Source organism: Augochlora pura, chromosome 2 (genome assembly GCF_028453695.1).
Source record: "Augochlora pura isolate Apur16 chromosome 2, APUR_v2.2.1, whole genome shotgun sequence".
NCBI classification, from domain to species: domain Eukaryota; kingdom Metazoa; phylum Arthropoda; class Insecta; order Hymenoptera; family Halictidae; genus Augochlora; species Augochlora pura.
The window spans coordinates 3,517,875-3,529,379 of record NC_135773.1 but is presented as its reverse complement, the minus strand read 5'-3'; the positions used below and the strand labels follow the sequence as shown (position 1 = coordinate 3,529,379).

The 11,505-nt window shown below is 31.0% G+C and overlaps 2 protein-coding genes and 1 long non-coding RNA gene across 5 annotated transcripts; 1 reads left to right on the top strand and 2 right to left on the bottom strand.

The window, feature by feature from the left end:
* LOC144474206 (protein broad-minded) lies at positions 1-4,655 on the bottom strand. Of its 2 annotated transcripts, none has more exons than XM_078188865.1 (8): positions 2,927-4,655; positions 2,519-2,856; positions 2,248-2,444; positions 1,839-2,174; positions 1,442-1,761; positions 816-993; positions 537-752; positions 1-470 (listed from the first exon to the last, which is right to left on the bottom strand). In XM_078188865.1, the coding sequence occupies exons 1-8, from the start codon at positions 4,600-4,602 to the stop codon at positions 348-350; spliced, it is 3,384 nt and encodes a 1,127-aa protein (XP_078044991.1). In that variant the 5' UTR covers positions 4,603-4,655; the 3' UTR covers positions 1-347. The 2 variants fall into 2 exon arrangements, with proteins under 2 accessions (XP_078044991.1, XP_078045000.1); XM_078188874.1 differs by having other exon boundaries at positions 1,442-1,731.
* A 111-nt stretch (positions 4,656-4,766) lies between these two features.
* Positions 4,767-8,864, bottom strand: LOC144474216 (TBC domain-containing protein kinase-like protein). Of its 2 annotated transcripts, XM_078188896.1 has the most exons (14): positions 8,579-8,864; positions 8,184-8,390; positions 7,858-8,107; positions 7,536-7,764; positions 7,189-7,463; positions 6,965-7,111; positions 6,775-6,895; positions 6,467-6,628; positions 6,222-6,399; positions 5,943-6,149; positions 5,611-5,870; positions 5,395-5,522; positions 5,153-5,315; positions 4,767-5,082 (listed from the first exon to the last, which is right to left on the bottom strand). In XM_078188896.1, exons 2-14 carry the CDS (start codon positions 8,386-8,388, stop codon positions 4,975-4,977), a joined length of 2,433 nt encoding a protein of 810 aa, XP_078045022.1. In that variant the 5' UTR covers positions 8,389-8,390; positions 8,579-8,864; the 3' UTR covers positions 4,767-4,974. The 2 variants fall into 2 exon arrangements, with proteins under 2 accessions (XP_078045022.1, XP_078045014.1); XM_078188888.1 differs by having other exon boundaries at positions 5,611-6,149.
* Positions 5,163-5,844, top strand: LOC144474243 (uncharacterized). The gene is made up of 3 exons (XR_013494712.1): positions 5,163-5,331; positions 5,435-5,637; positions 5,712-5,844. It is a non-coding gene; the product is annotated as an uncharacterized LOC144474243 (long non-coding RNA).
* Positions 8,865-11,505: the final 2,641 nt, after the last annotated feature.

The following is an 11,505-nucleotide window of genomic DNA, read 5'->3' as shown; positions in this document are numbered from 1 at the left end:
TGTTATTCCTGAATTTAGAAGGTACGGCCTGAATAAATATTGCACATATTACGTACAAACTATTTCCAACAGAAAATCATAGAAAAATGCACTTTTATATTCATTCAGATATCTTTATTGCGACATTGCATTTTGTTGAAAAGTAAATAAAATCTGTTTTACTAATTATTGCATCACAATTTAATTCCAACTGTTATTGTACATATAACATAATGTATACAGAGCATTTAATAGAATATTTTGTGAAATGATGTCATAAAAGTATATGTAACATGAATGATGTGTAACAATAGATTTTTAAAAACGTTTAATGTGATGTGATTTCCTTCTATGAACTATCTACATATTCATATTTGACCTAAAGAATCAAAATTTATTGCTGACAGTTTCGGTAAAATTTTGTTTCCATATCTTTTATCTAACGTATCCATAAATCTGATGTATTTATGAGATTGGTAATCACTTAACATCTATGTACAAAAAAATATTTATTTATACGTATTTAAATGTTTATAATTATATAAGTATACACATACCATATATTCAGGCCACATTTTTCCACTTGTCATATGTTCCATTATTGTTTTCTGACAACAGTGTAGGAGTGATACACAATAATATATTATATAATCAGGCGAATGTAGCATACAAATAGCAAAAAAATGCAAAATTTGAGACCAAGGCAGTATACCCCAAAAACATTGTGATATCATTAAGTTGCACATCAAAGACCAACTTATTCCAGAAGTATTCTACATTAGAAAATAAATTAGTTAATAAAATTACTAAAATTCTGTAATTCTGTGTAATATTACCTTGAGTACAAACTGAATATGTGGTAATTCATTACTAATGATAGATTCTAAAAGTTGCATAAACATAAATTGAATGGTACATTCTTCCTGAATGTTTTTATCTATAATTTTTCCTAAATTTGGCCACAAAAAAATAATTACTGGGAATTTCAGTAAATGTTGTATAAATATTTTACATCTGCAATCAGTTATAATATATAATTATATTATCTTAGACAGCTTAGAAGGTCGATGATGATTTATACTATTCTTACGCGCAATGTCATTATAGTGGTGACTAAGTTTTCAATCTGAGACCTTGCCAATGATGACATATGACTAGCTAGAGTTTCCCCACTTTTTAAATGACATTAGTAATTTGAAAATCTCTCCTTTGAGATATATTTGTGACTGCTCACAAATATATTTTGAATGAGCTATTGAATTTTGCTAATGAGGGGTATATTCGCGGTCAGCTGAGGCATTCATTTAAAACATATTACTTCTTCTACTAATTATTTTGTGTGCAGAAAATAACTTTCATGAATATGAATGATTTTACATTACAATATCAGCTGAATCATTCATAAGATTATATAAGAAAATTGAATTCAAATATTCAGATATATAAAATTATTGATACACACCTTTCTATGTCACCTTCACAAATAATAAACACTGTTGCTAAAAACCAATCAAATCCATCAAATTTTTTTGGTCTCTGATAGTGTATAAATGCGTAACACTCGTTAATAAATTCTTGCAATTTCTTTTTCATTTCAACAGTATCTTTTAAAATATGGTTTTGTTCAGCATAATGTAGAGCTAAGTTAATTCCATGTATCTCTTCTGCAAACCAAAAATCGGTATTTACTGAAGTACTCCCTTGCCATTGAAAATTTTCAACCCATTCTGCAGTAGGAATTGCTTTTTGCATCTGATCTAATAATTGTATTAATGTAGTATTCTATAAGAGAGTGGAATATATTTAGTTCTAATTTACTTGGAGAAGTTATGAATATCAATTTTGAATTAAATCTTCACCTTTATTGAATCTGATGATTGCGTATAGGCTGCTCTAACTCCTCCAATCCAGTCACTGTCTAACAATCCATGTTTATTTTCTTTAAGAAAATCATCTAATTCTGTACTATCATCATATTCTAAGGAATGCATTCGTATGTTCAACTTCGGAGTTGGCAATATTGAGACATCATAATCCTCCAATTTACTTTGTTCTTCCTCATCCTCAAGTTCAATAAAATCTGTTTTAGATATTATTTTATGCCGTATTAAAGTATATTCATCAATAACTTCTTCTTTTGCATCCTCATTATCACGTTTTTGTAAATTGGAATTTTGAAATTGTAATAAAATGTTCTAAAATCATTCATGCTATCAAAGGTGAGCAAAGAAAGTAAAATCTTTTTTTTTAAATATAATTTTGATTTACCTGGAAGTTTAGTAACTCTATTAAGTATACACGAATATTTAAATTCCAAATTACAGTCATCAGTGACAAAAGTCCTAAATAATGGTAATTAGAATCCGGATTTATTGCATTTTGAAAGAGTTCAAATAAGTTAAGCGGATAATTCTGTTCTTCACTGTTGCATGTGTCCTTTACATTGGTCATAAGGGCTGAGAAACCTATGTATTCATATTCTATAATGCTTCAACAATTATTTAATGGATACTTATCATTATTCTATCATTATTCTTACATTTATAATTAAGTGAAAAGAATGCTAGTACATGTAAAAAGTTACGGATGCTTTCATGATCCCATGGATCAGAAAAATAATGGATGTCTTCTGATATTTTACATGTTTCTGAAAGTAAAGTTGATAAACTATGGGGTGCAAGATTTGTAAGTGTATTATATCCCAAATGAAAAAATGCAGCAAGGGACACAAAATTAACCACTTCCATTGATGTCCATGACATTCTCAATGGTGCAATACATCCTGCAATTAGTTCATGGAACACTGATGGTTCTTGAACAAGTGCTTTCAAACCAAATGGTACAGATACCATTTTAAGTAATAATGATATAACAGCGCTAAAAATGAAATCCTTTATATACAATTGTATTTCCTTAATAAGAAAAGTTGAAAAGAAATAGGAATTACCTATTTATCTGTTGAACTTTATTTTCATTTTCAAAATAGGATTTATCAAGCTTACTGTAAAAATGTGATACAGCAGGATAAAAATTCTTTTCTACTTTATATTGTACAATTTCATATGTATCAAATATATCAAATAACTTTTCTAGTACTTTAAATAATTTTAGGAGATATTCAGTATTCATTATAGAGAACGGTTGTTTCAACATATTGGATGCTATTACTGTAATGTACATAGCAGGACACTTTGAAACATTATTCTCAAAATTCACTGTGTGCTCCTTGCATTCAGAGATAAGAAACGATGTACCATCTGATGTATCCAACATATGTAAGACGATATTTAATGTATGCGGCCATATTTTTATATTATTTTCAGATAAAGACGGTAAGTGGCACAACGCGATATGATAAAATTCAGGATTACATAAAATTGTTGGCTTGTCTAAAATAAATTGTAAAGCATAACAAGAGGTATCATACACGCCATGTAATGTATCTGTAGACAATTTATTTAAAGCTTTTAGGGAAGCAGTTAGAAAGTCGGAAATTCCGAATGGCTTATCAAAAATACTTTCCTCTAATAGTTTTCTGCTTGCCTCATATGCACAAAGCTGTGATACAAAGCATAAGCAATGAAGATAAGTTACTGTTTCTATTGTATTTCCATTAATAATTACTTCCATTGGTTCATCACAAATCGAAATTGATACAAAATGAGGGGGATCTTCTAATCCTTTTCTCATATGTTTCATTATATTTTGTAAGATACTGGGTGATTTGCCTAATGCAATTAAAAAGAGTCTTCTAGTAGCAAGATTAACAATCCATTTTTTGCTCCAGTTAGCACATGGGTCCAATATAGAAATAATATTCAATATATTTAATGATTTAGATTGCGCTGCATTACCAAATTCATGCGTGCTAAAAAATGTCATAAACTGTTCTATTAATTCTTCTGTAGATTTATCAGGGTTTCTTACACATTTTAATCTTTCTTCGTGATATTGAAGTATCAAGTGTATAATTCGAAACACTTTTTCGTGCAGGAAAAATTTAAAATTAATTCCCGTAATCAGAGTAGGTAGTATTTCAAATGTTTTTTGAGAATGATATTGAGCAGTGAATGCATCTAGTAAATTTATGTACACATCATGTGACTGCAAACAAGTCAGCAACTTTGCATGAACTTGTAAACTGGCTTCGAAAATTGGTCTATTTTCATCAGTGAGACTATCTAACAGAGCCTTCTTAAGTGAATTCCACACTGCATTGTTATTTACATTTGACAGGTCATGTTTCAATAAAACTTCGTAGGCAGCTAATCTAACATGTGTAGGTTTATCATTGCTGATCTTATCAACAATAATATTATAGTATTCATCATTATTCAATGGAGAATTCCAGTCTTCGCTTGTTTGATCACTGAGGCAAGAAAGAGATGACTGTGGCCGAGATTCAGAAAATAATGTTGACGATGATCTTGAAGCAGATTGTTCAACAAGTGTAGTTTTCATTGAACTTATTAGAGCAGACATTTCTTTAGAGTGTATGATCTCTTGAATAATATCAGTATATTCCCTTTTTTCTTCTAATCCGTTCTGTATCGTTGTTTCAAACTCTTTTTTTAGACACTTTTTCATCCATTTTTGCATATTTGGAGAAATATTACGTTCCATACTTAAAAAAATGATTAAGATATATTTACAAAACCGTAATGACGAGGGCAGTAGTATGTAACAATAGTAGCTATGAGTATTTGTGTAATGAATTCTTATGTTTTGATCTAGTTTCTATGGCTACCAGTTGGAATGGATACAGGTACTACAAAGTATAGTTGATATGGTATAACAATGTTCCAATTTCTTTATGGTCATAAAGTACGTTTCATACTTACAATATCTATTTACAATAAATGAAAAAAGATAATTCTTTCAAAATGATATTAATGTTTTGCTTATGTACAAAATTGTAGTCATCTTATATGCTTCATACAATCACAATAAATTTTGTGTCATGCAAAATTTGTAAATTTGTCCATAATATATTTTTTAACGTGCACCTACTATAATGTTCGGAGATTTTGATCGCAAAGCACAAATTCCTCCTTGCAAGGAACATACTCCCATAACTCCACACTTTACGAGAAAATCTGCGAACTACAAAGAATTTGTTAATTAGAATAGTGTAAAAATTATTTAATATATAATATCGTTATCGAGTATGTACCAAAGCATTATTTTGATCATGAGGCCCAATAATTACAACAATACTGTTTTTATTTTCTGCAATTGGTTTAGCCTGTGGTCCTAAAGTCTCAATTTGAGTTTGAGACAGTTGTACACTTGTAAATGGAATGTTAATACTTCCTGCTACTGCACCTCGTTCAAATCTATGAAAATAGATCAGTGAGTATGTGCAAAAGCGTTTACCAACCGAGTTCTCTTCTCTTACACAAATATAATACCTACTGTATATTGTTTCGTATATCAACGATTATTAATTTCTCAGGATTATTGTCTAACAAATTTAAGAAGTCATCAACACAAATCCTTGGCATCCTTTCAGTGCCTGGTTCGAGTTCTGACCAATTCACATCCTATGAAGAAATAGTACAATGATTTTAAGCTTTGAATAATATATAATATAATACACATTTTATCATACGGATAGGTAAATTTTTATACCTTTGGTTGATTAAACTGATGTTTTCTGTAAGTAATGCTGGCGGGCGTGTTTTGATACATTGTCATAGAATCTTTAACACATAATTCTATATCTATTTCAGGAAGATCAGAAAATAAAAGAATGCATTCGTTAAAACCCGATGTTAAAAGGGAGTCACGTAATTGTTTCAATATTGCCAGACCGACTAGAAGTGGGAATGAAGAATCCCCTAGTAAAAGTTTATCCCATAAATGTAGTATTTTGTGAAGCGGAAATACATCTACAAGAAAAATATTTAAATGAATACGTTGATAGAAAATTATTTCCATAGTAGTTATAATATATAACTTACGTGAAAACATTGTTAAAAACCATGGTATGGCAAATAATTCTGGTACAAAGTTAATTGATCTGAGATGATTAGCCAATTGAGGGTCATGGAAAGCTATGATTTGCGAAAATTTTCCTAAATATTCTTGTATGATAGCAGAATTATCTTTTAAAAAGAACTTATGAAGATATTTTGGTATGAATGCAGACAAACATTCGAATGCTCTAGCTACAAAAAAAATAATATGCATTAAACATATAGAAGAAAAATATTAAATATAATATATATTCAATGTTTTACCTTCGTTATTAAAGTTGAGGTAAAGAAATGGAGCTGTTAAAGAATCTAATCCTTGCCAATAAACATAATGAGGATTGTTCCGTACCCATGCTTTTAATAATCTTTGCAATCTCTCATGACCAGCACCAGATGATAATAATTCACTGTATTGATGACATCTTGGTATATCCACTTCTATCTAAAAAAATTATTAATGTCCTTTACTACTGTAATGAATAATATAACATAATATTCGTTCAAGTTACCTGTCGATCTGTATGAGTGGGCGTTTCTTTATCAATCATATCGTAACGCCTTTGAATATCACCAGTAATTCCGAGTAATGCAGCCCAAACAGCCCCCCGAACAGGTGGTGGTATGTCTTTATGTGCTTCTTCTATAATTGCCTCTCTAGTAATTGGATATACCTAAATTACAATGATTCATAAAATTTTTTATGAATAGTTACAAAAACCGTAAACACTTGTTCTTTACATTAAAAAAAATTCTACATTCACAACATTTATTGTACTTGTAGAAAATAAAGTAAAACATGTTCAAATGATATAAATACCTGAAGCAATCTGTTATACAATATAATTCTATAGAATTGATATTCAGTATCTCTCTCTCTGATAATCAGAGGCAATTGGGAGGTAGCATCTGTTAAATCTTCGTGAGACTGAACACGCATTCTACAATGAAAATTTAAAGAAATTATCAATTTAAGAACGAATGAAAATGGTTGTTTTTGCTGTACTTACTCATTTGTTAGCCATGGATAATTTGCTATGTATGGAATATGAGCTAATCGTTGCCTAAGTGTATCAAGAGGAACTTTGATCACACGTAAATCAAGTAAGCTAGCAGTGTCTCTGTGTCCAAACATTTGACCCAAAAGTATAACTAGACTAAAAACAACAGTTAATTAATCATTTATCGCATCATACATGTTCTTTGGAATATACATACAAAATATTGTAAGTACTTTGGAATAGATAAGATAGGTGGTCTTGATCTAATAAGTCCTTGCTTTTTCAGTTCCAATGTAATGTCACCTCCTGCTAGTTGCCATAAATAATACAATTCATCCATTTTTCGAACAATAACGTTCTTGTAAAGATTTTCTTGCTTCTCCTTTTCATCCTTTATTAAAAATTTTTCAAATATTGGCAGTTTTAACAATTCCTCAGGTATTTTACGTTTCGAGGGATGAATTTGGAGGCAGGAATCTATAAATTCCTTCACTTTGTCAGGTAATTCCTGCAGTGATGAGTTGGCAATATGTTATAAGTTAATAAAAAATTGTAATAAAATACTAACAAAAATGACAACCATATAATTGTTGTGGCAATTATTTTCTCTTGCCAGACGTTCAAATACAGAAGTTTCGCAGTGTATTAAACTAAGAACTTTTCTCAAACATTGAGATAATTTCACACCTGGCCATATTGGTCCCTTTAATAATAATTCTGCAATAATCATACCCAAAGACCAGGAGTCCACTTTCAAGCTACTAATGCCTGAACTCAAAAAGACTTCAGGTGCAGTATACTTTGGATGCCTATAAAGAAACATAAGAAATTATATTTATGTGCATTATTTAAATATAAATTATATTTAAAGTAGTAAAACATATTTTTTTACTGATATATACCCTATAGGAAAAGAAACATGTTTTCCACAGTCTGTCATATAATATAAACCATAATTATACAACTGTACATGTCCGCTTTTATTGATAAGTATGTTTTCAGGACTTAAATGTCTATGTACTAAACCTAATGTATTCATGTACTGTAAACCCAATAAGCATTGGAATGCTATTTCCATAATATCGTCGGTATTCAAATTTTCCTTATAGCTTAATGGATCACCATTGTATTCTGTCACTACAACTATTCTTTCTATAAAATAAATTAAATTATATCATATCAATTTTACAAAGTTTGATTCTAGTGTACAATTCATAAATGTAATTACCATGTTTACTCCTTATTATATCAAGATAAGTTGATAAATGTGGATGATGAATAGTTTTCAAAAACTGAGATTTTCCATATATGGTTATCGAATTTGGTGTAAGAGGTAAACCATTACTACCACATACTTCAATTGGATGGCTCTGCGCGAAAAATGTCATTCCACCAAAACATCGTTCCTCATTTTCTAGCAGTGCTGGACACATTTCTAATTTAAAAGTAAACATTAATATTAAAAAAACAATACGAACAAAACAATGATTTGTTAACTTGATAGATTTGAAAAAGAAATATATTTTCTATAAAACATAAAGCTTTCAAAGATTTCAATACAAAGAAATCGTGCTAGGTTACGTTAAACATCGAAAAATGAAAATACAAATCGTGTACACTTACTCAATTTATTATTATATACATATATCTATCTACGATTTCAAAACATTGATGGGTAAAAATTATTCCTCCCTCCCATTAACCTCGACGTTGTGTTTAAGATAACCACTAACTGTCATAGAGAGAAACATACACCTTACAATTTATTACGCTCACAATTCCTCATAATTAAATTGTATACAATTGAAAAGAATATAATTCAATTTATGTTTTTCTTATAACAATAAATCTCATAATTTTAACTATTAAAATAATTTGACAGTTCTCTGTTTATGTCTTGAAACAAGATTTCACATTACTTGATCAGATACGAAAGTCGAAAGCGCAAGGAAACCCGCACAGCGACATCGTGCGTCTACCGGGTGAAAATTGTACTCTATTAAATTGTATTCTATTGCCTCATGCCAGAGGCAAAGGGCTCAAAAATTTGAGGTGCGGTATAGAAACTGCATTTCTTTGATTGGTTGACACTCCACAGGTAAGCAACGCCGCCTTCACAGTTTTAGACAAAGAGAGGAAGTAATGAGTGAGCAAGAGAGCACGATAGCAGCGCAACCACAAGCAAAACGTTCTCTTTCTAAACCAACTGCGCGAAACTGGATGCGCATTAAAATGGTGGGGGTTAAAAAGGCGCAATATTACGAGGTAGAAATGATTCGATATGTTGAGGCATCACTTTAGATCGTCACGTGACGATATGCAGATTAGTTCTTTGATCATTAAGCATTCTGACCATTTCAATGCCCAATTCGAAACTTCGTTTCTCTGCTTGTGGACGATTGAGAGAGATGTGACGATCGAGGAGGCCCAAGCGCCTTCAACCCTCTGATAACACTGAACCCAAGAACCGTTTAACTTCTGTAATGGAGCTGTAAATACTTTATGGCCATAGTCTCATCCCCTTATGGGATGAATTTACCGCGTGAGTTCGAGTTTTTTCAGCTAGTCGAATCATTGCGGCAAAGTTTGCATCTAAACACACAGATGAGGTAACAGGACAGATATCATATCTATAATTACCTGTAACCAAATAGTATCTTATAAATACCAATTTTTACGACCTTACTCGCATTTAAACAATTTTCTAGTACCATTTGCTTACACCTTCTAGAGATATCTACAGAGGAGTTAGATTCAATGAGCTAAGAATAATAATACATTTTACGATTAAAAAAAAGTAAGAAAACTGTTCTGAACAAAGGGTGATACCGATTGTCCAGGTCATGAGAGAAGGTTGCTGTTCTAGAGTCCCAAAAGGTAGTTAGAATGAGGTCCTCTCCTATAACGGTAATTTATTTAATTAATTAATACACATGCTGTACATGGCGAGTAATTTTTGCGAACCTGCGGAAAGTCAGCAAAATTATAAAAATTTCTTTTGTTAACGGTATTGTTAAGCACTCTCTCGGCTATTTAACCATTTAATTGGTTAACGAGAGCAATTAATAGAATTTGAAATACCGAGTTTTTCTGTTAAAGGATAAATGTATCGATGAATGGTTTACCTCACGTTTGTTTTAATCTTAAGAATAAGTAACAAAATCCGGGATAGAGAGAAACTTTCGCAGCTGGCAGCTGCAACTTTCGATGTCTGTATCTGCTTCCAAAACAGACTCGTTTTCTTACGTGACTATCGTGAAACTAATAAATAAAACAAACATGCGAAATGATCTACACGTTATCCAATCCTTATACCATCACAGAGATCAGAGGCGACTGGGAAAATCAGCCCAGGTTATTCAGAGAGCGACGTGCAAACACTGAAGCAATCTTTTGTGCATATCTATATGTTGTCGTGCACAGTGAACATATAAAACGTGTATAGGAGATATGCGTTAAAAGACATTACTAAGTGAGTTAACTTTCGAGAACGAACGTGAAAGGTGTCAACGAAAGGAGATCTTGCTACAGCGATGGACACGGATACATCATTTTCTGCACAGCCCAAGTATAAAGGTTCGAGGTCTATTATTGTATTATCTCACTTAATATTAACTATCATAATTATCGTAAGCACTAATTTCGCTGTCATCTTGCTGTTGTGCATTGGATGTACCTTGTGATCTCCGTGATCCGTTCGAAGATACGCCTTATTATGGACCGAATGAATTCTATCAGATAAGCGCGATGTCATATCGCAAAAAAAGGAAAAATTCTAATTGTTCATTTAAGAATATCCTTAGTTTGTTGTCTTGATCATAAGACACAAGTTCGTTGTATTGATCATAAAATTCTGAGGGATTTTTTTAAAGAGGGGGTGTCGAGTATTATAGTTTCAATATTATGAACTGATATTTGAGAAATGTACACGAACAAAGAAAAAAATTATATATTTGTTACATACAGATGATTAAAGAATATAAGTTAGCGAATAAAAAATATTCTTTGGATATACCAATATTTAGGAAACTCACCCACATATGTTATGCAGAGAAAGTTTATCTACAGTTGAAAATAAATGTAACAAATTATTCTTACTTCTTTCCACATCAGAATTATCATTCATAGATAATTTCGGCGAACAGTTTTCGCGTTTCGTCACTGCACGGTTTGGCGCTGTTTGAGCGGTTTGAAGGCAGCAGAAAATTCGTACCAAAATTTATATTGCTCCTTATGGGAGAATCAGCACAAATCATTTATTCCAATATTCAATATTGAATTATAAAAGGGAAATTCTTTACAACTAAACATTACAATGCTAGAGATCGATTCTGTATTTTCCAATAATAGAAATATACTCGGTATATTTTTTAGTCGTTAAATTTCCCTTATGAAACAAATTCGTTTTCTCAACGACTTTTAATTATGTCCAGTGTTTGGAGTATCACGTTCACCTTTTATTTCTTCACTGTAAAACGCAATCTATAAACAATTGAAATATAAATATTATGAAACACAATATACTTCCTTGACATTTAATGAAATATATC